The following is a 24,656-nucleotide window of genomic DNA, read 5'->3' as shown; positions in this document are numbered from 1 at the left end:
ATGTAAAATCAACCAAAGCGAAAAAAAAGAAAGAAATACATGGAAGTTTTTTTAAAAAAAAAGAATTATTTTCATTATAAATAAGTAAATTAATCTTTTAACTTTTCTGATTTTCTAATAATGTTAGTCAATGAGAAGAAATTAAATGAACTGGTGAAAAGAAAGAATGTATGATGTGGAACTTGATTTTTCTTAAAAACCAATTAATTAAGCAAAAAGGGTTAGGAGGAGGAGGTGGAAGAGGAAGAGGTTGCCGGTCTTACCTCTGCCACGTGTCAGCTGGGTTATATATTGCATAAGAGGGATAAGATTGAATGTAGAGGATTCCGAAATTCATAGATTATGGAGGGGATGTGTCCGATTTCATGAGCGTCCTCTCTTCTGCCAAATCTGTCCTTAAATTCCTCGGACAAATGCCATAATTCCAGCACCTGGAGGGAGGCAACAAACCTCAATCCCATGGGTATCTTCTTCAAATTACTGCAATACTCAATACGTAGACGGTTAAGCTTCGGTAATGCTCCTTCCTTGATTTCCCACTCCTCTATCTCAAATAAGTTGCTGATTCTTAAGAAATGGAGTTGGGGAAACCCTTGTTCGGAACATACTATTTTCTTCCCCATGTATGATTTGTCGTATAAAGAAAGGGACATCAAGTTGGGCAATTTTTCCAATGTGGCCATTTCGTCTGACCCTATCATTGAATTGAACAAGGTTAATTCAGTCAATCTGGGTGGGAACTCATGGTACGGATTTTCTGGGTAGCCTTTCTATCTTTCCCCATAAAATCAGATCTCGAAGGTGATGACAATAGGACAGGGGTACCAACGTTGGAAATCCATACTTCTCCGTAGATTCATTATTTGATAATTGAAGTTGCAATGATTGAATTTTGTTCAACTTAGCGATTGATAACAACAACCACCCCACATCTGATGTCTCTATTCCAAAAATCTCAAGATCTCGGAGATTGATCAAATTGGTAATCTCATTTTGTTTCCAAACAAGGGCATTCACCGACCTTAGAGTCTGGAGGTTGGTTAGGGTGTCAATTCGAGGCAAATTATTTACAACCTCTCTATCCAAACCATTCCAGTATGAAACACTTAAAAACAAGTGCCTTAATTGTGTCAGCTTGGATAAAGCACCAATAGCTATATCTGACCAATGAGATGTTGGACTCCACCCTAAATCTAAGGTCTGTAGGCTCTGCAACCTCTCTATGGATGATGGAAGCTTTGCATGTGTGTAACACAATCGCAAGTACCTCAAGCGAATCAACTTTCCAAAGGCATCAGGCAACCTATTCATACTTGAAGAAAGGTCAACATTTGATAGGTCAAGCACTCTCAACAGTCTAATATTTGAAATGGATTCCAACTGTTGTTGTTGAAGAGATTCTCCTCTATTGCGGTTGAACAACAGTAGCGTACGTAGGTGTGAGTTAGAAAGGTTGTTGGAGAAATCATACCTTCCAATCCCTGAATGTATGGCATATCGTCGTGAGATGCATACACTACTTGAAGAAGCCATAGTCGTATTTGAAGATGATGATGATGAGGGGCAAGAGGCACTACGAGCATAATAATCTAAAAAGTTCTCTCCTCGACCTTTTGAAATGTAGAACTCTCGCAGAAGGTCGTGGATTCGACAAGAACAAACGTTCCCCAAGTCATCTTTTCTTGCCACTTGAAGCATATTTCTGTCGATCAGTTCATCCAAGTATGCACTAGCCACATCTTCCAATAGTGTATCATCTCTTTCACACCTTATGAAACCCTCTGCAATCCACAACCGAATCAATACCTCAGCTTCAATCTCATAATCTTCCGGGAATAAGCCTATATAGAGATAACATGCCTTCAATTGATAGGGTAAAGCATTGTAACTCAAAGACATGATCTTTTCGATGTTGGTTTTTCCTTCGACTTTCATCATCAATTGTTGTTGGACAATGCGGTCTCTCACTGTAAACCACTCTTGTGGCGATTTTCCTCTCAATAGACCAGCCAATATAGTTATAGCTAGTGGTAAACCATCACATTTCTGCACCATCTCTTTCCCCGATTCCTCTAAATTTGCAGGGCAACCATCATTGCCAAATGCTTTAGCAATAAAAAGCTCCCAGCTTTCTGTTTGATTTAGAGTTTGTAGCTGGTGAATGACAACACTCTCTTTAGCAACTTTTTTGTTACGAGTAGCAAGAATTACTCTTCCTTTCTTATTGGCATCAGGAAATGCTCTGTTCAGACTCTCCCAAGCTTCCAAGTCCCATATGTCATCAAGTACCACCAAATACGTACGATCTTTCAATAGCTCACGAAGCTTCTCTTCCAAATATACTTCACTAAACATCTCCATCTCCTGCAGTTCCTCTGTACTGAGATTAGGCTTGACTTCTTTTATTAATCGCTTGAAGACGTCTTTGACACCGTAGTCTTGCGATACGTATGCCCAAGCACGACAATCGAAATGGCGCTTAACTTCTTCACAGTTGTAAACCTTCTTAGCAAGAGTTGTCTTCCCAATATCGCCCATGCCTGTGATGGAAATAAAGCGGCACCACTGATCTTCCTCCTCGCAGACTAACTCTGATACCAATTTCTCTACATCTTTGTTGAACCCAACAATGTCTTTGAGAGTAGCATCATCTTAAGGAGAAGTTCTTCTTAGCTGTTGAAATCTATCTCTTGGAGAAAGGCTCCTCCTCCTCTCGCTTCCTTGTGAGCCACCATCTTTTCTATTAATGCCATACCTTTTCATAGCGTCACCAATATTTTGGATCCGAGTGTTGACCCCTTCAACCTCCTTCCCTAATGTGTAGAGGTTTGGCCATTTTTGGCACAGGGAAACATACTTCTTAAGGGAACGCAGGAATCGTCTCCTTCTTCGAGTATCATTTAAAGCATCTTCATCTGCAACCTTGAGGATGTAGGTGTCAATGATGTCCTCGATGTCATAAGCAGCATCTCTAATATTTGATACCCAAGTGCGCACAAGAGGGTCTTCATCTTGCCTTGAATCAGCGTCTTCCAAGAAGCTTTGTATCCACATCAACTCATGCCGTAGATCCTTCACTTGGTCCTTCACACCAACCAAGAAACTGGCCTGCTGAATGAGCAGGTCCCCAAGCCTACCTGCAATAAAGGAAATAACAACCTCTGCCATACTGTGGTCCCTGCACTTATTCTCCTCTGTTTCCGGTTCTTCTTTTTTGATAGGCTCCCCTGTTACGCTTGCATCTGCGAAATCAAATTAAACCAAGTGCTTCGTTAATCTCAAATTTAGATATTATGTTTACGTCTTAATCAGCTCATTATGGTTGTTGAGTTTTTCTCTAAATACAAGGATGACTTCTTGAGAAATAAAACTTCTATTTTTTTTTCCCATCAATAGATGCTGAGAATAATATATCACATACTTTACTTGGATACTTTGGATGATAATTAATAAGCCTTTTACTAATTAATTGGATTGATAATATATGTTTCAGTCATACATAGAGTTCAATTAGTACAAAACTTGTACATGGGTTTAGTCCCACATCAGGTGTGTGCGTGTGGTGTGTATTTTGAATATCCATCATTCCATGTTCTTAAAAGTCAGTTAACCTTTTAGGATTGGTGTGTGGTTTGTGTGATTACACTTTCATCAAAAAATATGTGTGTGTTGGGTGCGTGGGTTTAGTCCCACGTCGGGTGTGTGTGTGTTGTATATATTCGTCATTCCACAGTACTGAAAGTAAAATTATTACAGAACAGACCCGACCCTAACCATGAAAAACATAGGGACGTCACTATAACCATTAATTGAAAATCTAAATGCTGCAACCACACTTTAGGATGAGAAGTGGTTACAAATAGATTTAAAATTATAAGAATGTCATTTCACTATAATAGAGTCTAATAAAGTCAAATCTGTCAATTTTTTTTGGGAGAAAGTTCTGTGTTTGGGAGTATGGCCTATGCTAGCACTCCCATGATGAGTCTATCTCTCTCCTCTCCATTTGAAAAGATACCTCTAGCCCTTTGTTTTGAGGAGGAGAGAGATAGACACATGGGAGTCCTGGCGTAGGCTACACTCCCGGACAGAAATCTACTGCCCTCTTTTTTTTAAATATTTTTTGGTTACTTTGAATTATCTTGAGGTACTTCATCTAGCAATTTGGATCCTCTACGGCACACTGCCCATCTTGCACTGTGCTACGCAGACACGCGGCCACGCGCAATGACCGCCTTACCCGAGTGGGGGTAAGGCGGTCATTGCACGTGGCCTAGTGTCTGTGCAGCACAACACAGGACGGGCAGTGCGCCGTAGGGGATCTGGATCCCTTCATCCGAAGTTAATAAATATAGTATGGTAAAAAAGGGTATGGATATGTATGAGTATTAATGGACCTAGGTTTCAATTTATACTTTTAAAAATTTCGTTGTAAATAACGTGTGTGGCATTAATAAGATACATGTTCAATACGTGTTTAGTATAGTTCATCTTAAACATTTCGAAACAAAAATATGGTAATATGGACATATATCCACTATGCAGTCACCATGTACATCATTTAACAAACAGAATAATAGCATGAAGATTATGAATTTGTTAAAAAAAGCCTTCCAACTAAAATAAACAAAATATAATTAGCCAACATACTCTCACGTAATTTATTGTAGCCAAATCAAAATAATTCAAGAAAACCATTGTTACTCTCTCTAAGGAAATGATTCTAGAATCGCTTTGGTTAAAATGAATAATTGTTTGGCTGGAGATTTGAATCAAGAAAAATGAGAAAAGACACAAATTTTCGGTCCCTGGATCGGGCTACACGATTAGATTGTCTGAATCTAATCTGATATGTGTGAAACCCAGAAAACAATCTTCTAAAATGGTTTAGAATCTCGGGATGGATCGATTGATCCACCCGGATTGGATCGCTATCGACCATTAATTTTTATTTTAATCTTTATTAAATTTTTATATTTTATCTGACCGTTACTGGCTAATTCCACGAGCTATCCAGCAAAACTCAATTTTTGGTAAGGGGTGTCAAACGTCAGTTCGACCTTTTTGGGTAGTGTTGAATCGGTTTTGATCTAAGAATGAGAGATCGAAACCAAACTGTTAAGGAACTTCAGTTTCTGATTGGTTTTGGTCCGATTTATTTTGATTTTTCAATATCAAGTTAATATCGATTTAGACGACGTAAATATAAGAAAAGGAGGGTAAGCCAACGCCAACCAGGCCTCGGCAGGAATCAGGGTCAACCTAGCCCTTGGCAAAAATCAAGGTCAATCAGGGTCGAATTGGGTTGGGCTGCTGAGTTATCTCAGCCCGACCTAGGGCCGGTTAGGCTAGGATTTTAAAAAACCCGGCTCTATTTCACCCCTAGTCTTCCACGTCAAGGACTAGGCCCTCCTTGCAAGGGAGTCAGCCAAACTATTTCCCACGCTTGGAATATAGGCGAAAATACATGACTCTAAACTGGATACCAAATATTAAATGTCTTGGATAATATATAGGAATCACTGTAATTGACAAGAAACTTAAAAAAGCGTGTTGTTTTTTTTTTTTTTTTACCATATATACAAAAATGGTAAAATATGTTTTTTTGAATTAAGAGTTTGGATACGCATATAATACGTGAACTTACTAAGGGTTTAACAAGGCCGATTCATCACCAGGGTTTTACTGAAAGACGAGTCGAGTCAGTAAACCTGGTGACTATGATTTAAGATATAAATTAATCCACATTAAGGTTTAGAAAGAAAAAAGCTTCCAACCAAACCAGGCTAGGAGGGGTCGTGAATCGGAGAGGCCTTTGAAGCAGGAAAGATAGAAACACGGGGGTATCTAAAAAAGATTCGAATAAAAGAGGGAGAGATGAGAAAAAAATTTGAGATAATTGAGGTTTCTCCTCTCCGATCCGCAAATGGATAGAAATGGTGGCATAGATAAAGGTAGAATTTTTATCTGCTACTGTAACTGGAGCGTTGTTGTGAGCATCGTGCGGCGCAGCAGCGGCCATGTGTGCACAACGGGCCCCATTGTGCACACATGGCCGCTGCTGCACCACACGATGCGCACAGCAGCGGATAGAGGTCCCCACCCCGATAATTGAAGAGGGATAGATATCCTCTTCAATGTCAATGTCATTGGAGAGGATCCAGATTCCAAGCTCTCATCCCGTAATAATGATAGCTAATAATATTACAATCCTAAAACAACAAAGACAAGATAAGGTTGAAGCAAGTAGTTTTTTTATTTTTTTGGGTAAAAAGTAAAAAGTTGAAGCAAGCAATTAATAGGTTATAATCAAGGTGAGCTTTACAAATTTACCCGGCCTACTTACGGGTACCCTGTCATTTGGTTACTTATCTGTCTTGATAATTTCAAATGGATCATTGACTAATAATGTTGGGGATACCTATAACTAACAAAACTGAAACATTCACTATCTTCTGTTCAAATCAAAATGTATTTAAGTTTGAAAGCAGTTTTTTGTATGGAAGTATGGCCTACACCAGTACTCTTATGTATCTATCTATCTCTTTCTCAAAACAAGGGGACAGAGGTGTCTTTTAGAGGTATCTTTTCACATAGGGAGGAGAGAGATAGACTCATGAGAGTGCTGTCATAGGCCACACTCCCAGACAGAGAACTTTTTCCAATTTAAGTTATAATAATTCTTTTACCTAGAGAGAAAATTAATTAAGCTTCCAATTACCTGACCAGGCTAAGGGCTAAGGGGTAGGCCATAGGAGGGGTGGGTGTTGGTCAGTGTCTGAATCTGAAGGAGCATTAATTCATACAATACATGGGCACCACCCAGAGCCAGAGGTTCCATCCTTGTTCAAGCTCACAACTGGTCTTTCTTCTGGCCACTACCATTCTCCTCCTCTCCATAACCGGTGAAGCAAACCATGTGGGCCGAGTGAAGAGCATGGTTAACTGGTGCAAAATGACGGATAATTCCAACAACTATTCCATCCCCATTGTCCATTGATCCTGCTCTGAATAATCCTTCTTTTGCTGGATTATTGTCGATGTAATTATAAAAAACTAATTTTTCAAAAATTTTAGACCAAGTTTTTGATAAACTTTGGTTTCTGACTAGTCCGATGTCAACTCTTCGATATATTTCTTGCTGAAAATATCCTTAAGTGCCATCTACCTCAACGGTACGAAGGCCCTGAAGATTGGAACCTGCGAGCAGGTACTCAAAACGACCGCCCTTCGTACTCGCTCGGATCTCCAACAAGCAATAGCAAGGGTTGATTACCGGAGGAGGAGGAGGAGGAGGAGGGTCTTCTAATAATAAGGTTATAAAGAAGACCGAATCGTTCAAGCCTGGACGAATTTAATACCGCATTGAAGTATCCCAGCGGTTGCTACCACTTGTAGCAACAAATTCGCAAAGGCCACTAAGTCCGAGGTGGTTAACCCTATGGACGACGTCGACCAACAACTTCCTTTTGGACCTGAACCTCATCATCGATGACTCTAGTAGGGGATGCCGCCAGATCGAGTTACCTTTCTAACCCTTAAAAAAAAAAAGAGGAGTTACCTGGAAGACCAATGGAATTAGCACCGAAGTGAATGAAATTTCATTGGTTTTTTTTTTATTCCCTTTTATTATTTATAATAATAAGTGAAATTCCATTGGCGCCAGCCATGCCAGCAAGTTTTGGTGTCTCTGCCTGCCCAACCCAATTTAGATTGGGAACTCTATTTCCTCTCTTTCATGTTATTTCTGTTGTTTATAATTGAATTGAATCGAATCGCACCGTAGAAAAATGATCCGATTTTGATTTATAGCTTTTAATTTACAGTTCGGTTTTGATATGCACCGCAAAATCACGGTTCTAAATCGAATAAAAAATGGTACCTCTTACTTGAATACTAGCCTATGCATCAATTGGATTAATTAATTTAATAAACATAATTATTGTATCATACTTGAAAAAAAAACATAAAATAAGTAAAATGTCATGGATTAACTATATATTATATATATTTGTTCAAGTATGAATTGAAAATGATGGTGTTAAAATGGATAACAAAACCCTACTTTCTAATGGAAGAAATAGTTTTTTTGTAAAAAAAAAAATCTTGTGAAAATAGAAAAAAAAAAAAAATATGGAAAAACAAAGAATAAAAAAGAAAAAGAAGGGTGGGTGAAGATGGGAAGTTTTTTTTTAGAACCACACAAGAATTGAAAATATGATGAGTGAAGGGACATCGAGAGAAAATGGGGAAACATAGAATATAAAGGTCTTGAAAACCAAGGTTGTTTTCATTACTATTTCTCAAAACCGATACTACACAAACTGCATGTAAACCAGTTGTGAATCGGATAACCAAAATCGAATAGAAACTGGTAAAACCAGACCGTATGCAAAACGATTCTGATTTTGATTGATTCCTATCCGGTTCGGTTTTGATTTCACCTTATTAAAATGTACACCGCAACCGAACCGAATAACCAGAATCACACCGATTAACACCCTTAGTGACAAGTATTCTTACCTGTTTGCTGATTCAGGTATAATTTAAATTTCGAGGACAAAATTTTATAGGGGGAGAATGTCATACTCGCACCTGAACCGGGTCTAATTATATATTATTATATTGTAAGTCTCACCTAGGGGTGTCAATCTGTCGATTTGGTCCGAGTTCGGGCCGGTATATCTGTTTCGATGTGGCTTTTAGGAAAATCGAAACCGAACCAATAGGGAATTTTCGATTTCAGCTCCGTTTCGGTGCGATTTGGTTTCGTGTCGGTTTCGATTTATTATAACAGATTGATAACGGTTTGGATTTGGTTCGGTACCGGGTTTTTTAAAACGGATTGGATTCGGTTTGTGCCTATTTTCTTCTCTTTCTCTTTTCAACTACATAAAATATTTCATTAGCCCCACACTTAAAAAGGAGATCAATGGAAGAAGCATTGTTACAAATCAATTTCCCTGTCATAACCTCATGGTCATTGATTTGTAACAATTCCCCTTAGAACCATAAATTTACTCACTAATATTGAAATCAATTCAATTATTCATAACCTTATATTCATAGATTTTTTTTTTATCAGTTTCATTCGGTTCGGTTTTTCGTTTGTTATCGGTCGGTCCAGTGTGGTCCGATTTTCAGTCGATCCCGTCATACCCTAATCTGATAAGGATCGGTTCGGTTTGGTCTGGTTTTTTTTGTCGGTTTCGATCGATTTTAAGTGTTCAGGCTTGGTTTTGACACCCTTACTCTCACCGATGCTCCCCCTGATACTGATGATGTGTTGGCTATGCTGGTTGACGACCATGAGGTGAGTGTCTAAGCATATGAAAATTATATTTAAAATCCTTGAATCATAAGCTGTTGATCAAGCATTGTAACACTCACTGGATGATCACACCGGTCGATCCCCCTGATCAACCAATTAGAGTATTCGGTGGTGCTGTACAGCAAATTACATTACTCTGTTGTGGGGCCCACATGCCTCACTGCGGGTCTTCTCGCTTGTGTCTCATCACAATGTGAGATCTGTCACATACTTTGGGTACCTTACAGAGTGATGATGACGGGTCACTCAGTTGACATGCGAGAATAATGTGATTTAAGATTTAGCCTGAGATTCCAAGCTGATCTCCACATCGATACTTCTTCCCCCACCCTTTCCTTGGTACAGATACACCATCCTATGAAACTTATTGTTTCTTCCACTCCTCACCGTCTCCGACTTCTCCCATCCAAAATCGATATCGTAAATCTGAAACTTCGGCGAGCTCCCCACCGCCACACAATTGATCCCTGCATCTTTCCATTGGAACAGCTTCGGTGGCGCTTCCCACTCTTTGTTCGGACCCTTGATCCCCTTCGAATCATGTATCTCTATGACCTTTTGTACCATCAATGCCCCAAAAGCTGGCGAGTTCACCAGCAATGCTCCGGTGGCTGTCACAGTGAAAACCGCCTGAATCCGAATCCATTGAAGTGGATTTTGGTGGGTTTAATGGTAAGATTCATTAGATAAACCCTAAACAATTTGGAAGAAGAAGGCATTTTGAACAATTTTTCTTTTAATTCTAACGTCGTTATTCCAAAGTTAATAGGATGAGTATATTTGTTAACTTTTCACAAAAATAAGGAGACATGCATAATTTTTCAAACTGACAGGTGTTTCTGTAATTATGTGATACTTAAGTGGAGATAGATGAAAATATATTCACCGAAATACTATTAGCTATGGGAAGAAAATCCTTCTCACAATACCCCTCGAACCCTATATCATTGTCCATAATATATGTAGAGCGACGGATTTCCGATTTCAGATCTCAGTCTTCTTTCTTTCCCTCCACCACAAGACACATTGAAGGAACCAATTCCTACTCTCACCCGCTCACAGTACCTTAAACGTACCCTTTCCAATTATTTAACCCTCATATGTGATGGGAGTTTCACCAAGAAAACAGGAGAAGCAGGTTGGGGCTTTGTACTAATTTATCAAAGAACCTTTATTATGGCCTCTGTGGACTTTGCCTTTGCAGGGAATTCTCAAGAGGCAGAAACAAAAGGACTTCTTGCAACACATATGGATAATGGGATACGTTTCTCTCAACATCTGGACTCATCGCATGGATCTGATGGTGACCTGGTTGGCTCAAAAGAAGTATAAGTGGCTGTGGGAGTTATTTACTATTTTATGGGACATTAAAACTCTTATGTCTATGTTTGAGAATATTTGTATTTTAAAAATGGATAGATCCTAAATGGCAATTGCTCGTGATCTTGCTAATACTGTTAGGACCACGAATCAAATGACTTTTATAAACTCTGATGTAACCTCTTTCCTTTTACGTTTGGGTTTTTTCCTTCAACAAAGAGAAAAAAAAAAATAAAAATTTAACATGATATCAAAGCATGTTTTCAATATATCCATGTGACACCATCTATTAATTAATGGTGTATTGTATATATACACCATAAATTATCAAACTAGTAGGTGGAAGGACTGCCAAGTGTATAAATGGAGCAATAAACTAATTAGTAACCGAGGTGTGATGTGTGTGATTAAACTCCCAACAAGATCTGGTGTAGAGGTGTGTGGATTTAGTCCCACCCGTGTGTGAGTGTGGTGTGTGTTGTGTGTAAATCCGCCATTCCACGGTCCTAAAAATTGGTTAACCTTTTGAGATTGGTATGTGGTTTGTGTGATTATACTTATATCAAAAAAAAAAAAAAAAAAAAAAAAATCTGGTGTAGAGGGAGAGAGAGACTACTTACATGGACAGTTGTGGTGGACCTCAAAGAAAGACAAAATACTTCCAGTGGTTTGGAAGACTTATCTAAGGGGAAGAGTTCATCATTGTGGGACCCATACCTGTAATACGAAAATTTTCAAATTATTAAATATATAATATTTTTAAATGAATTACATGTATCATCTGTATAATCCATGTTCAATATGGTTGATATAGAAAAAAATGCATATTTGTCGATCCTTATCTTTGGAAATATATGGGAAAAAACAGTTTACTAACTATGACTTCACCAGTTTTTTTGGAGCTAAAACTTAACCACTGAGGTGGTGTCCTCTCCTTTATAATATGGATCATAAATTGAGTTATTCTAAGGAAAAACAAATATGAATTTGTATATGAACCTGATTTTTGTATGTAATCTCCATGTGAACGAGCTCCTCACGGTCAGGGCTGTTGGGTGCAGAACACAACAATAATAGCCTATAATTAATGGCTGCCAACTCCCTTTTGTTGCTTCTTCATAGGTGACATTCAAAGGCAAGGATGGTAGATGGGGAGCTGGAGTTAATAAAGTGTTAGATCAGATCAAATGAAGGGAACAAGGACAATATGGAACCAGGGTTTCGATGTACAGAATTCCGTTCTTTCTTTCTCTATATATAGACTTGGAGTGGGGGAGGAGGAAGAGTGCCAAGGATAGTTGAGCTTCTTAGGGTCTAATAAAGTCCCTCTCAAGACTATTAAATTTGAAAAACTTTTTTTGATTCTTTCAATTGCTCTAATTTAGCCAAAGGTCATTCTTTAATTAGGAACAAATTTGAACCCTTTTGTTTATATGCAAATTTCTTTTAGATGATGATTCTTTCTTAGCTCCCAAGGTAGTATTAGGCGATACGAAGACATGGCAAGCCAACTCGTAAACAACTTTAAAATCTTTTGGTCTTTACTTTACTCCTCACAATCAATAGGCTTATCAAAGAAAAGAATATCTCATGCTTTTGAGTCTGATCATGACACCAATAAATTACAAATAGTCTATGTATTCTCACAAGCTAAGTATATATAATACCCTGGTTGCTCATGGCCGGACATTCTTTACTTGGAGTCAAGTCTAGCAAAACAAAAGCTCATGGATTTGGAGAGGTATCTATATATTGTTGTAATTAAGATCACCTCTTTCAATCAATGATTCTATCATTCTTACATGTGAAGTTAATTAATTGGGTTCCTTGTTACCAAATCGGATATATATATATACATCATGTACGACCGATGGAATATATTCATCAATTCATCCTTCTTATACATATGTTGTAGTATCTAATCCATCTTTGTCGTCCATGCATATCATCAAACGAAAGAGGGGGGGGGGGGGGAGGGAAACAATAGAGTTATATTGTACCAAATAACCTATCTTAGTAAATGTTACCTTGATTAGGTCTATAATTGTCTTTAATTACAAAGTCTCAACCCTAAGCTCATTAGGGTTAGAACTTGAGATTAGGACTTTGCTTTTCTTTAAATATGCATGTAAGAGTGATGTTCATTTTATAATAAAGAATTTGATTAATGAAGTTGTTACTCAATTGAGTCAGCCCCTTAAAACGTCGGAGAGTTGTACCTTTCCGCTTGTTCCTTAATTTCATTTCTATCTTTGTGTTTGAGTCAATCCATACATCTTGAAGAGTGTGTGTGTGTGTTCGATTCTTCCAATCCGCCACTTCAACAATAAGCCTGTGAAAGCAGGGCATTAAACATTTAGGCTGTGTTTGGTATGCATTCTTGGAATACATTATAGGTTGATTTCGCATACTCAGACGATAAAAACAGTTACATTTCAAAATTTTGGGACAAGCAACTAGGGGCAAGGTACTCAATGGAAGGAATATAATATTTTGTTCTTTTCTCGGTTAATATAAGATCTAATACCAAGCATAATCTCCATCAAAAAGCTTTGGGAAATCAATTCATGTACTTATATGTCATTGCGATGAGTTCTTGATTTTTGGACTTTAGCATCATCCGAAGCTGAATCTCTTTCCCTCCAAACACTCCAAGAACCCAAAAAAAAAGAAGAGAGAATACCCTCCATCCCCCACTTCACCTGGCAACAAAATAACTTCAGCGGATTCAAAAGTTGGCAAGTAATTACAATATGACAAAAGAACCTAGTTTCAATCATTCATATGGTCCTTAAAAATATGGAGGTGATAGCACGTTACATACATAAGATACATCTTTTCATTCCACAAGTAAATCAAACAGTAAAAGTGAAAACATAAAGAAAAGTCACAAATCGATAATATACTAGTACCTGTTCTTCTTCCCCACAATAATTCCTCCCCATTAGGGACACAAATTGGAAGATGAGGTGAGCAATTACCATCACCTTCTGGTATTTATGGAGGGAATGTTTCCGATTTCATGGGCATCCTCTCCTCTATCAAATCTGTCCCAAAATTCCTCAGACATATCATAAAACTCCAACACCTGGAGGGAGGCAACAAAGCTCAATCCCGTGGGTATCTTTTTCAAATTGTAGCAATTTTCAATACATAGACGGTTAAGCTTCGGTAAGGCACCTTCCTCGATTTCCCACTCCTCTGTTTCTAAGTGGTGGGTGCGAAAGATACGAAGTTGGGGAAACCCATGTACAGAACATACTATTTTCTTCCCAATGTATGAACTTTTGTGTAAATAAAGGGACATCAAGTTGGGCAATTTTTCTAATGTAGACATTGTGTCTGGCCCTAGCCTTGAATACACCAAGTTTAATTCAGTCAATCTGGGTTGGAATTCATAGTACGGATCTGCTGGTAGCGTTTCTATCTTTCCCCTCAAGGTTAGAGCTCGAAGGTGATGGCAATGAGACAGGGGTACCAGCATTGGGAATGCATACTCTGTAGATTGATAAGCTGATAATTTCAGATCCAATGACTGAATTTTGTCCAACTTAACAATTGATGACAACACCGACTCCACATCTGATGTCTTTATATTTATTATCATAAGATCTCGGAGATTGATCAATTTGGTCTTCTCATTTTGTTTCCAAACAAGGGCATCCATCCACCTTAGAGTCTGGAGATTTGTTAGGGAGTCAATCCGTGGCAAAGCAACAACCTCTGTGTCCAAACCATCCCAGTATTTGTAATCTAAAAGCAAGTGTCTTAATTGTGTCAGCTTAGATAAAGCATCAATAGCTATATCAGACCAATGACATTTACTCCCCCATAAGTCTAAGTTCTGTAGGCTCCGCAAGCACTCTATGGATGATGGAAGCTTTGCTTTTGTGTCAGATAATCGAAAGTACCTCAAGTGAATCAACTTTCCAAGGGAATCAGGTAACATCATACCTTGAAGGTCAACATTTGATAGGTCAAGCACCCTCAACAATCTGATATTTGAAATGGATTCCAGTTGTTCTTGTTGAAGAGATTCTTTATCGGGGTTGAACAGCAGTAGCGTACGTAGGTGTGACTTAGAAAGGTTGGAGAAATCATACCTTCTAATCCTTGAATGTATTGCATATCTTCGTGATTTCCATATACTTGAAGTAACAGTTAAAGATGATGTGGAGCTGGAGGCACGAGGATAATAATCTAAAAAGTTTTCCTCTCCCCCTTCTGAAATGCAGAACTCTCGCAGAAGGTCATGGATTCGACAAGAACAAACTTTACCCAAGTCATCTTGATATGCCACTTGAAGCATGTTTCTGTCAATTAGTTCATTCAAGTATTCCCTAGCCACATCTTCCAATATTGTTTCATCACTTTCACACCTTATGAAACCCTCTGCAACCCACAACCGAATCAATTCCTCAGCAATGATCTCATAATCTTCTGGGAATAAGCCTATATAAAGAAAACATGCCTTCAACTCATAGGGTAAATCATTGTAACTCAAAGACAGTATCTTTTCAAGGTTGTTTTTCCCTTGGCCTTCTTTCACCATCAGTTGTTGGTGGATGCGGTCTTTCACTGTAAACCACTCTTGTGGCGACTTTCCCCCTAAAAGACCAGCCAACACAGTGATAGCTAGTGGTAAACCATCACACTTCTTCACCATCCCTTTCCCTGATTCCTCTAAATTTGTGGGGCAATCATCATTGTTAAATACTTTAACAACAAAAAGCTTCCAACTGTCTGTTTCATTTAGAGTTTCTAGCTGGTGAATGATGCTCTCTTTAGCAACTTTAGTATTGCGACTGGTAAGAATTACTCTTCCTTTATTCTTACTCTGTTGGGGAAATGCTCTGTTTAGACTCTCCCAAGCTTCCAAGTCCCATATGTCATCAAGTACGATCAAGTATGTACAATCTTTCAATAGCTCACGAAGCTTCTCTTCCAAATGTACTTCACTAAACATCCCCATCTCCTGCAGTTCCTCTGCACTGAGATTAGGCTTGACTTCTTTTATTAATCTCTTGAAGACGTCTTTGACACTGAAGTCTTTTGACACATAAGCCCAGGCACGACACTTATAATGATGCTTAACTTCTTCATGGTTGTAAATCTTTGTAGCAAGAGTTGTCTTGCCAATGCCTCCCATTCCTGCAATGCAAATAGGACGGCACTGATCTTGCTTGTGCACTAGTTCTGCTACCAATTCATCTGCTTTTCTGTCTAACCCAAAAATGTCTTTAAGAGTAGACTCGTCATGAGGAGAGGATCTTCTTAGCTGTTGAAATCTATCTTGTAGAGAAAGGCTCCTCCTATCTCCTCGTCGTGAGCCACCATCTTTCCTATTAATGCCGTACCTATTCATTTCGTCACCAATCTTTTGGATACGAGTTTTGACCTCTTCAACCTTCTTCCCTATAGTGTAGAGGTTTGCCCCTTTTTGGCAAATGCAGGCATACCTCTTAAGGGAATCTTGAAATCGTCTCCTTCTGGGAGTACGATTTTTATCTTGGTCTGTAACCTTGAGGATGTAGGTGTCGATGATGTCCTCGATGTCATATGCAAGATCTCTACTTTTAGACACCCAAGTGCGCACTACGGAACCTTCATCTTGCCTTGAATCAGCGTCTTCCAAGAAACTCTGTATCCACATCAACTCATCCCGTAGATCCTCCACTTGGTCCTTCACACCAACCAAGAAAATAGCTTGCTGAATGAGCAAGTCCCCAAGCCTACCTGCAACAGCGGAAACAATAGCTTGTGCCATGTTGTGCTCCCCCTTTTCTCCTCTGTTTTTGGTTCTTTTTGCTACACTTCTCTGTTACTGTCTCATCTGCGTAAGTAGGATAAGATCAAATGTTAAGCTCAAGTTTGATTATTAATTAAGAATAAATTTTGGAATCCTTAATCAGTTGACCCGTTTAATATCTCTTATCAGCCAATGGTGATGGGATAGATAGGAATGAATCTGTACCTATTTTTTGTTTATAAATTCAAATCCTTTGAATAGATGTTAGGATAAGAGAAAGCCAACTTGAAGATTACAGGTTTCCCTAAAATGGTAAAGCCTAAAGCCATTTGAACTTGTGCCAGTAAGAAGAGGTCTAATTCACAGGGATAATAAGGTCACTCTTACAGACTTGTGAATGTGATTTTCACCAAAAGCAATACCAAAGTAAAAGTATGTACCTGTAATGGCGATCCTGGATGTTCTTCTGTAACAGATCGAATATGATTGTGCATGGAGATCTACTGTCATTAACAGCCACAGACTAACAGCTACGAACAGGGAGGAAGTGGTTCTTCGGTGGCAGTGGGTCAACGATCATCGAACATGATGGCCATAGGTTGCCAAAGATTGCAGGGTCTTCAAATTGGGGAGAGAGATAGGAATGAAGAGAATAAGGAAGAAAAGTATTACAGGTAAGGTAAGATTTTAAGACATGGTTTGACATCATGCGGCTGCTATTCAGGTCGTTAAACGATCTTTTTCTTCTACGATAGACACATATGGTCAACATTATTGCTCATACTATTCCTATTTTGACTTTTATGTTTGGTAGGAAACCATCAATATCCCCACGTCTGAGAATTTAGGGTACTCCAACTGAAATCATGTTTGGACTAAACGTCTTCAGTACTGATCAAACATTCAGCCCTGGGGCATGTGGTTAACTGTGGGAAGGGAATATCCTCAAGACCTCAACCAATATTTAAAGTTTGAGAAAAAATGCCTCACCCAAGGTAAACACAGGTCCCAACAAATAATGCAAATGCATGCCCTGTGTTTTTGGACAAATATGTATTCTACACAAAACCAGATTCTCTTGAAGAGATCTATTAATTAATCTTCAGGAACACCCAATCTGGGCCTCTGTGAAGTCCTAGAAAGAAGAAAAAAATATCATCAATTAGGTCCTAGTGAGCAGATATATGACATTGAACTACAAAAGACAATTAATGGCTCAAATGCTCAATAGATGTAGAACTCTATCAATATAGCCATTCTAGCTATTACTTGGGTAGTTGGGTGCACCACACAAGCATCTCATATTTGTTCCAGCTTAAATTCATAATTAATACCAAGTACTATCACTGCTGATCGAATCTAGAGAAACACCTTAAAAGAATTACAGATTATATATTTAACATAGCAAATAATCTCCATCAAAATTTGACTATGATGAGATTATGAACATTGATCAGAAACCTTTAATCAGCCTTGTACATCTGCCTTCTTAATTACTTAGGGAGACAATCTAAAAGTCTCTCTCATTCATGTCTCACAAGCTAAGTATATATACTACGTACCCTTGCTCATGGCCGGACATTCTTTACTTGGAGTCAAGTCTAGCAAAACAAAAGCTCATGGATTTGGAGAGGTATCTATATATTCTTGTAATTAAGATCACCTCTTTCAATCAATGATTCTATCATTCTTACATGTGAAGTTAATTAATTGGGTTCCTCGTTACCAAATCGGATATATATATATATCATCATGTACGACCGATGGAATATTTTCATCAATTCATCCTTCTTATACATATGGTGTAGCATCTAATCCATCTTTGTCGTCCATGCATATCATAAAACGAAAGATGGCGAGGGAGGGGGGTACAATAGAGTTATATTGTACCAAAGAACTTACCTTAGTAAATGTTACCTTGATTAGGTCTATAATTGTCTTTAATTACAAAGTCTCAACCTTAAGCTCATTAGGGTTAGAACTTGAGATTAGGGTTTTGTTTTTCTTTAAATATGTAAGAGTGATGTTCATTTTAAAATGAAGAATTTGATTAATGAAGTTTTTACTCAATTGAGTCAGCCCCTTGAAACTTCAGAGAGTTGTACCTTTCCGCTTGTTTCTTAATTTCATTTCTATCTTTATGTTTGAAGAGTGTTTGTGTGGGAATTCATAGTACGGATCCTCTGGTAGCCTTTCTATCTTTCCCCTCAAGGTTAGAGCTCGAGTTAAGGAGATGGCCGGCAATGAGACAAAGGGTACCCAACATTGGGAATGTATACTCTGTAGATTGATAAGCTGATAATTTCAGATCCAATGTTTGAATTTTGTCCAACTTTGCAATTGATGATAACACCGACTCCACATCTCAGAGATTGATCAATTTGGTCTTCTCATTTTCGTTTCCAAACAAACAAGGGCATCCATCCACCTTAGAGTCTGGTGATTTGTTAGGGAGTCAATCTGTGGTAAAGCAATAACCTCTAATAGTCCAAACCATCCCAGTATTTGTAATCTAAAAGCAGTAAGTGTCTTAATTGTGTCAGCTTAGATAAAGCATCAATAGCTATATCAAACCAATGACCTTTACTCCCACATAAGTCTAAGATCTGTAGGCTCCACAAGCACTCTATGGATGATGGAAGCTTTGCTTTTGTGCCCGATAATCGAAAGTACCTCAAGTGAATCAACTTTCCAAGGGAATCGGGTAACATCATAACTTGAAGAAATTGAAGAGAAAGATGGGGGGGAAAAAAAATAAATAATAGCACAGTTCAAGATTGTTTCAATTTGCTAATGGAAATCAAGTTAAATTGAAAAGACGGAACATATGAAACATAGTTGAAGAACAATATGACGGCCAAGAGGTTTGATGCCAAGTTGAGTAATGGGTAAGGTGAGCTGAGAAAGGAAATTAACTATGGGAGACAATCGCACTAGCTAGGACTCCTCCCATTGAGTCCGCGTGCATAATAGGCCAAGTTGTAAACCAATATGTATATCAAAAGAAAGGTAAAAAGAATTAATTTTTTCATGCTTGGATGTTTTTGGATCAATAATCATCCATAGGTTTTCACTTTTCAAGTTTGGGAGCTAGAAAGACATGAAAAATTAATTAGACCAGACAAAAAGAAAGTAATTAAGGAATCTAAAGTAATATAACGAACCAACTTAATTATAAACTTCAAAGAATTGTAGAGATAATAACGAACCAATTTCTTTCAGATACACAATACAAATTAAAGTGCAAGCTTTGCTCTCAAATGCTCAATAGATGTTGTAGAACTCAATATATCTATTACTTGCCAACAGCAACTGCTTATCAAATCTAGGGAAACACCCTAAAGATCGAGGTACAGATTATTTAACAAACCAAATAATTAATCTCCATCAAAATGTGATTATGAAGAGATTAATTAAGAACATATATCAGATATAGAGAGAAGTTTGACTAGAAAACAAGGAAGTTGAAGGATTAATACACAACACAAGAAGTAGCCAAGTTTGACTAGATAAATGTGAAATACCATATTAGAGTTCAACTAACAGAGATTGCTTAGAAGATGAAAAAAAAAAAAAAAAAACTCAGCAACGTCTGAGATCAATTCATGTGAACCACCACTTGTACTTATATATATCATCCGGAGCTGAATCTCTTTCCCTCCAGCGTGCGCACCAAAAGAGAGAAACTCCTTCTCTCCTTTAACCTTGCAACAAAATTATTTCGTCAATAAACTAAAAATTTCGGTAATAAATGAAATAACATATTTTAATTCCTACTGTGAACAGTGAGTGTTACTAATTAATACTTCTATTTTTACATAAATTTACGGAAATAAATGATGTAAAATCAATCAAAGAGGAAAAAAAGAAGAAAAAAAGTGAAGATGTAATAAAAGAAATACATGGAAGTTTTTTTAAAAAAAAAAAATATTTTCATTATAAATAAGTAAATTAATCTTTTACCTCTTCTGATTTTCTAATAATGATAGTCAATGAGAAGAAATCAATTGGTGAAAGGAAAGAATGTATGATGTGGAACTGATTTTTCATAAAAACCAATTAATTAAGTAAAAAGGGTTAGGAGGAGGAGGAAGAGGTTGCCGGTCTTACCTCTGCCATAGAGGATTTGGATATTCGTAGATTATTTTTACCAAAAAAGAGAAGGATATTCATAGATTATGGAGGGGATGTGTCCGATTTCATGAGCGTCCTCTCTTCTGTCAAATCTGTCCTTAAATTCCTCCGACAAACTCCGTAATTCCAGCAGCTGGAGGGAGGCAACAAACCTCAATCCCATGGGTATCTTCTTCAAATTACTCCAACTCCAAATACGTAGACGGTTAAGCTTCGGTAATGCTCCTTCCTTGATTTCCCACTCCTCTATGTCATCTAAGTCCCGGATCCATAAGTAACGGAGTTGGGGGAAACCCTTGTTCGGAACATACTATTTTCTTCCCCTTTAATGCTCTTGTGCATAAAGAAAAAAAGGGACATCAAGTTGGGCAATTTTTCCAACGTGGCCATTCCGTCTGGCCCTAGCATTGTATAGATCAAGGTTAATTCAGTCAATCTGGGTGGGAACTCAAGGTACGGATCTTCTGGTAGCCTTTCTATCTTTCCACACAAAGTCAGATCTCGAAGTTGATGACAAGAGGACAAGGTTACCAACGTTGGAAATCCACACTTCTCCGTAGATCCATAATTTGATAAGTCAAGCCGCAATGATTGAATTTTGTTCAACTTACCAATTGATGACAACAACAACTCCACATCTGATGTCTCTATTCCAATAATCTTAAGATCTCGGAGATTAATCTAATTGGTAATCTCATTTTGTTTCCAAACAATGGCTTTGACCCACCTTAGAGTCTGGAGATTGGTTAGGGTGTCAATTCGAGGCAAATTATTTCCAACCTCTCCATCCGAGCCAGCCCAGTATAAAATATCTAAAAACAAGTGTCTTAATTGTGTTAGCTTGGATAAAGCACCAATAGCTATATCTGACCAACGACATGAACTCTCCTGTAACTCTAAGGTCTGTAAGCTCTGCAGGCTCTCTATGGATGATGGAAGCTTTGCATTTGTGTTATACAATCGCAAGTACCTCAGGTGAATCAACTTTCCAAAGGCATCAGGCAACCTCCTCATACTTGAAGAAAGCTCAACATTTGATAGGTCAAGCACTCTCAACAGTCTGATATTTGAAATGGATTCCAACTGTTGTTGTTGAAGAGATTCTCCTCTATTGCGGTTGAACAACATGTACAGTAGCGTACATAGGTGTGAGTTAGAAAGGTTGTTGGAGAAATCATACCTTCCAATCCCTGAATGTATGGCATATCGTCGTGAGATGCACACTACTTGAAGAAGCCATAGTCGTATTTGAAGATGATGATGATGAGGAGCAAGAGGCACTACGAGGATAACAATCTAAAAAGTTCTCTTCCCGACCTTTTGAAATGCAGAACTCTCGCAGAAGGTCGTGGATTCGACAATGCGAAACTTTCCCCAAGTCATCTTTTCTTGCCACTTGAAGCATATTTCTGTCGACCAGTTCATCCAAGTATGCACTAGCCACATCTTCCAATAGTGTATCATCTCTTTCACACCTTATGAAACCCTCTGCAATCCACAACCGAATCAATACCTCAGCTTCAATCTCATAATCTTCCGGGAATAAGCCTATATAGAGATAACAAGCCTTCAACTGATAGGGTAAAGCATTGTAACTCAAAGACATAATCTTTTCGATGTTGTTTTTCCCTTCGACTTTCATCATCAGTTGTTGTTGGACAATGCGGTCTCTCACTGTAAACCACTCTTGTGGCGATTTTCCTCTCAATAGACCAGCCAATATAGTTATAGCTAGTGGTAAACCATCACACTTTTGCACCATCTCTTTCCCCGATTCCTCTAAATTTGCAGGGCAACCATCATTGCCAAATGCTTGAGCAACAAAAAGCTCCCAGCTTTCTGTTTGATTTAGAGTATGTAGCTGGTGAATGACAACACTCTCTTTAGCAACTTTTTTGTTGCGAGTAGTAAGAATTACTCTTCCTTTCTTATTGGCGTCAGGAAATGCTCTGTTCAAACTCTCCCAAGCTTCCAAGTCCCATATGTCATCAAGTACCACCAAATACGTACGATCTTTCAATAGCTCACGAAGCTTCTTTTCCAAACCTTCCTCACTCAATAACTCCATCACCTGCAGTTCCTCTGAACTGGGATTAGGCTTGACTTCATTTATTAATTGCTTGAAGACGTCTTTGACACTGAAGTCTTGCGATATGTATGTCCAAGCACGACACTCAAAATGGCGCTTAACTTCTTCACAGTTGTAAACCTTTTTGGCAAGAGTTGTCTTCCCAATACCGCCCATGCCTGTGATGGAAATAAAGCGGCACCATCTATCTTCCTCCTTGCAGACTAACTCTGATACCAATTTCTCTACGTCTTTCTCTAACCCAACAATGTCTTTGAGAGTAGCATCATCGTCTTGAGGAGGAGAAGATCTTCTTAGCTGATCAAATCTGTTTTGTGGAGAAAACTGGCTCCTCCTCCTATCACTTCCTTGTGAGCCACCTTCTTTTCTCTTAATGCCATACCTTTGCATTCCGTCTCCAATCTTTTGGATCCGGGTTTTGAGCACTTCAACCTCCTTCCCTATTGAGTAGAGGTTTTTCCCTTTTTGGCAAATGCAAGCATACTTCTTAAGGGAACCCAGGAATTTTCTTTTCTGAGGAGTACCACCATCTAAAACATCTTTTTCATCTTCAACCTTGAGGATGTAGGTGTCGATGATGTCCTCGATGTCATAAGCAGCATCTCTAATTTTGGAAACCCAAGTGCGCACAAGAGGGTCTTCATCTTGCCTTGAATCAGCATCTTCTAAGAAGCTTTGTATCCACATCAACTCATCCCGTAGATCGTTCACTTGGTCCTTTACACCAAACAAGAAACTGGCCTGCTGAATGAGCTGGTCCCCAAGTCTACCTGCAATAAAGGAAACAACAGCCTCTGCTGCCATATTAATGAATGTGCTCGATCGATCCCTGCCCTGCCCTTTTGCTCCTCCTCTGTTTTCGGTTCTTCTTTTTGGCTTGCTAGCTAGCTAGCTAGCTAGGCTCCTCCCTACTCTGTACATGGTTACACTTGTATCTGGTAATTAAAGCAAACCAAACTGCTTCTACGTTAATCTCAAATTTAAATATTTTGCTTCTTATCTTCGATCTTCTGCTTGTACATCCTAGCTAGTACTCTATCTTCTAAAGTTCTAAGCCATTTGAGGAACTTGTGCATGCATGGCAGCAAGAATTGAAGAGGTCTAATTCAGAGGGCTTAAAGAAAGAAATACCAAATTAAGTAAAATGATGTACCTGTATTAATTAATGGGAAGAACTGGAAGAAGCAGTGGCTTTCGCTAGCTCTCTGATTGGTGACTACTGCTGTGGGTTAACGATCGATCATCGGACATCATCAGGGGGCACCTATATCTGACTTGTGCGTGGGTTTAGTCCCACATGGGGTGTGTGCCTGTGGTGTGTATTTTGAATATCTGACATTCCACGGTCCTAAAAATCGGTTAACCTTTTGGGATTGATATGTGGTTTGTGTGATTACACTTACACAAAAAAATATGTGTGTGCTAGGTGCGTGGCTTTAGTCCCACATCGGGTGTGTGCGTGTGGTGTGTGTTGTGTATATCCGTCATTCTACGGTCCTAAATGTAAACTTATACCACAATAGACCCGACCATAACCATGAAAAACATAGGGACCCGGCTATAACCATTGATTGAAAATCTAAATGCTATAACCACACTTTTGGATGCATTTAGAATGCACGTGTACTTTTTGGTCCTCTATACCACATGGAATACATGGATAAATCCATAAGATGACTTCTTAAGAAATAAAATTTCTATTTTTTTTTTCCATCAATAGATGCTGAAGAATAATATATCACATACTTTACTTGGATACTTTGGCTGATAATTAATAAGCCTTTTACTAATTGGATTGATAATATATGTTTCAATCATACATGGAGTTCAATTAGTACAAAACTTGTGCGTGGGTTTAATCCCACATCGGGTGTGTGCGTGTGGTGTGTGTTGTGTATATCTATCATTCCATGGTCCTAAAAGTCGATTAACCTTTTGGGATTGGTGTGTGGTTTGTGTGATTATACTTTCATCAAAAAATATGTGTGTTGGGTGTGTGGGTTTAGTCCCACATCGGATATGTGAGAGTTGTG

At 38.4% G+C, this 24,656-nt stretch overlaps 3 protein-coding genes across 3 annotated transcripts; all 3 read right to left on the bottom strand.

Moving 5' to 3' along the window:
• Positions 1-741: 741 nt before the first annotated feature.
• On the bottom strand, positions 742-2,538 carry LOC122643118 (putative disease resistance RPP13-like protein 3). Its single transcript, XM_043836764.1, has one exon. The coding sequence runs from the start codon at positions 2,536-2,538 to the stop codon at positions 742-744; it is 1,797 nt and encodes a 598-aa protein (XP_043692699.1).
• On the bottom strand, positions 2,211-23,427 carry LOC122643035 (putative disease resistance protein At1g50180). Its single transcript, XM_043836666.1, has 2 exons — positions 23,179-23,427; positions 2,211-2,922 (listed from the first exon to the last, which is right to left on the bottom strand). Exons 1-2 carry the CDS (start codon positions 23,425-23,427, stop codon positions 2,653-2,655), a joined length of 519 nt encoding a protein of 172 aa, XP_043692601.1. The 3' UTR covers positions 2,211-2,652.
• On the bottom strand, positions 13,525-16,967 carry LOC122650379 (putative disease resistance RPP13-like protein 3). The gene is made up of 2 exons (XM_043843827.1): positions 16,841-16,967; positions 13,525-16,484 (listed from the first exon to the last, which is right to left on the bottom strand). Exon 2 carries the CDS (start codon positions 16,416-16,418, stop codon positions 13,635-13,637), a length of 2,784 nt encoding a protein of 927 aa, XP_043699762.1. The 5' UTR covers positions 16,419-16,484; positions 16,841-16,967; the 3' UTR covers positions 13,525-13,634.
• Positions 23,428-24,656: the final 1,229 nt, after the last annotated feature.

Source organism: Telopea speciosissima, chromosome 1 (assembly GCF_018873765.1).
Source record: "Telopea speciosissima isolate NSW1024214 ecotype Mountain lineage chromosome 1, Tspe_v1, whole genome shotgun sequence".
NCBI lineage: Eukaryota > Viridiplantae > Streptophyta > Magnoliopsida > Proteales > Proteaceae > Telopea > Telopea speciosissima.
Note: the sequence above shows the minus strand (reverse complement) of the source record. Positions and strands in the feature narration are given on the sequence as shown.

Excerpts from the sequence above, each read along its gene's own strand:
- LOC122643035 (XM_043836666.1), bottom strand. The coding sequence starts at position 23,427 with ATGGCAGCAGAGGCTGTTGTTTCCTTTATTGCAGGTAGACTTGGGGAC. Across the intron at positions 2,923-23,178 it reads TCGACACCTACATCCTCAAG|GTTGCAGATGAAGATGCTTT; the intron begins GTTGAAGATGAA and ends TACATCCTCAAG.
- LOC122650379 (XM_043843827.1), bottom strand. The coding sequence starts at position 16,418 with ATGGCACAAGCTATTGTTTCCGCTGTTGCAGGTAGGCTTGGGGACTTG.
- LOC122643118 (XM_043836764.1), bottom strand. The coding sequence starts at position 2,538 with ATGGGCGATATTGGGAAGACAACTCTTGCTAAGAAGGTTTACAACTGT.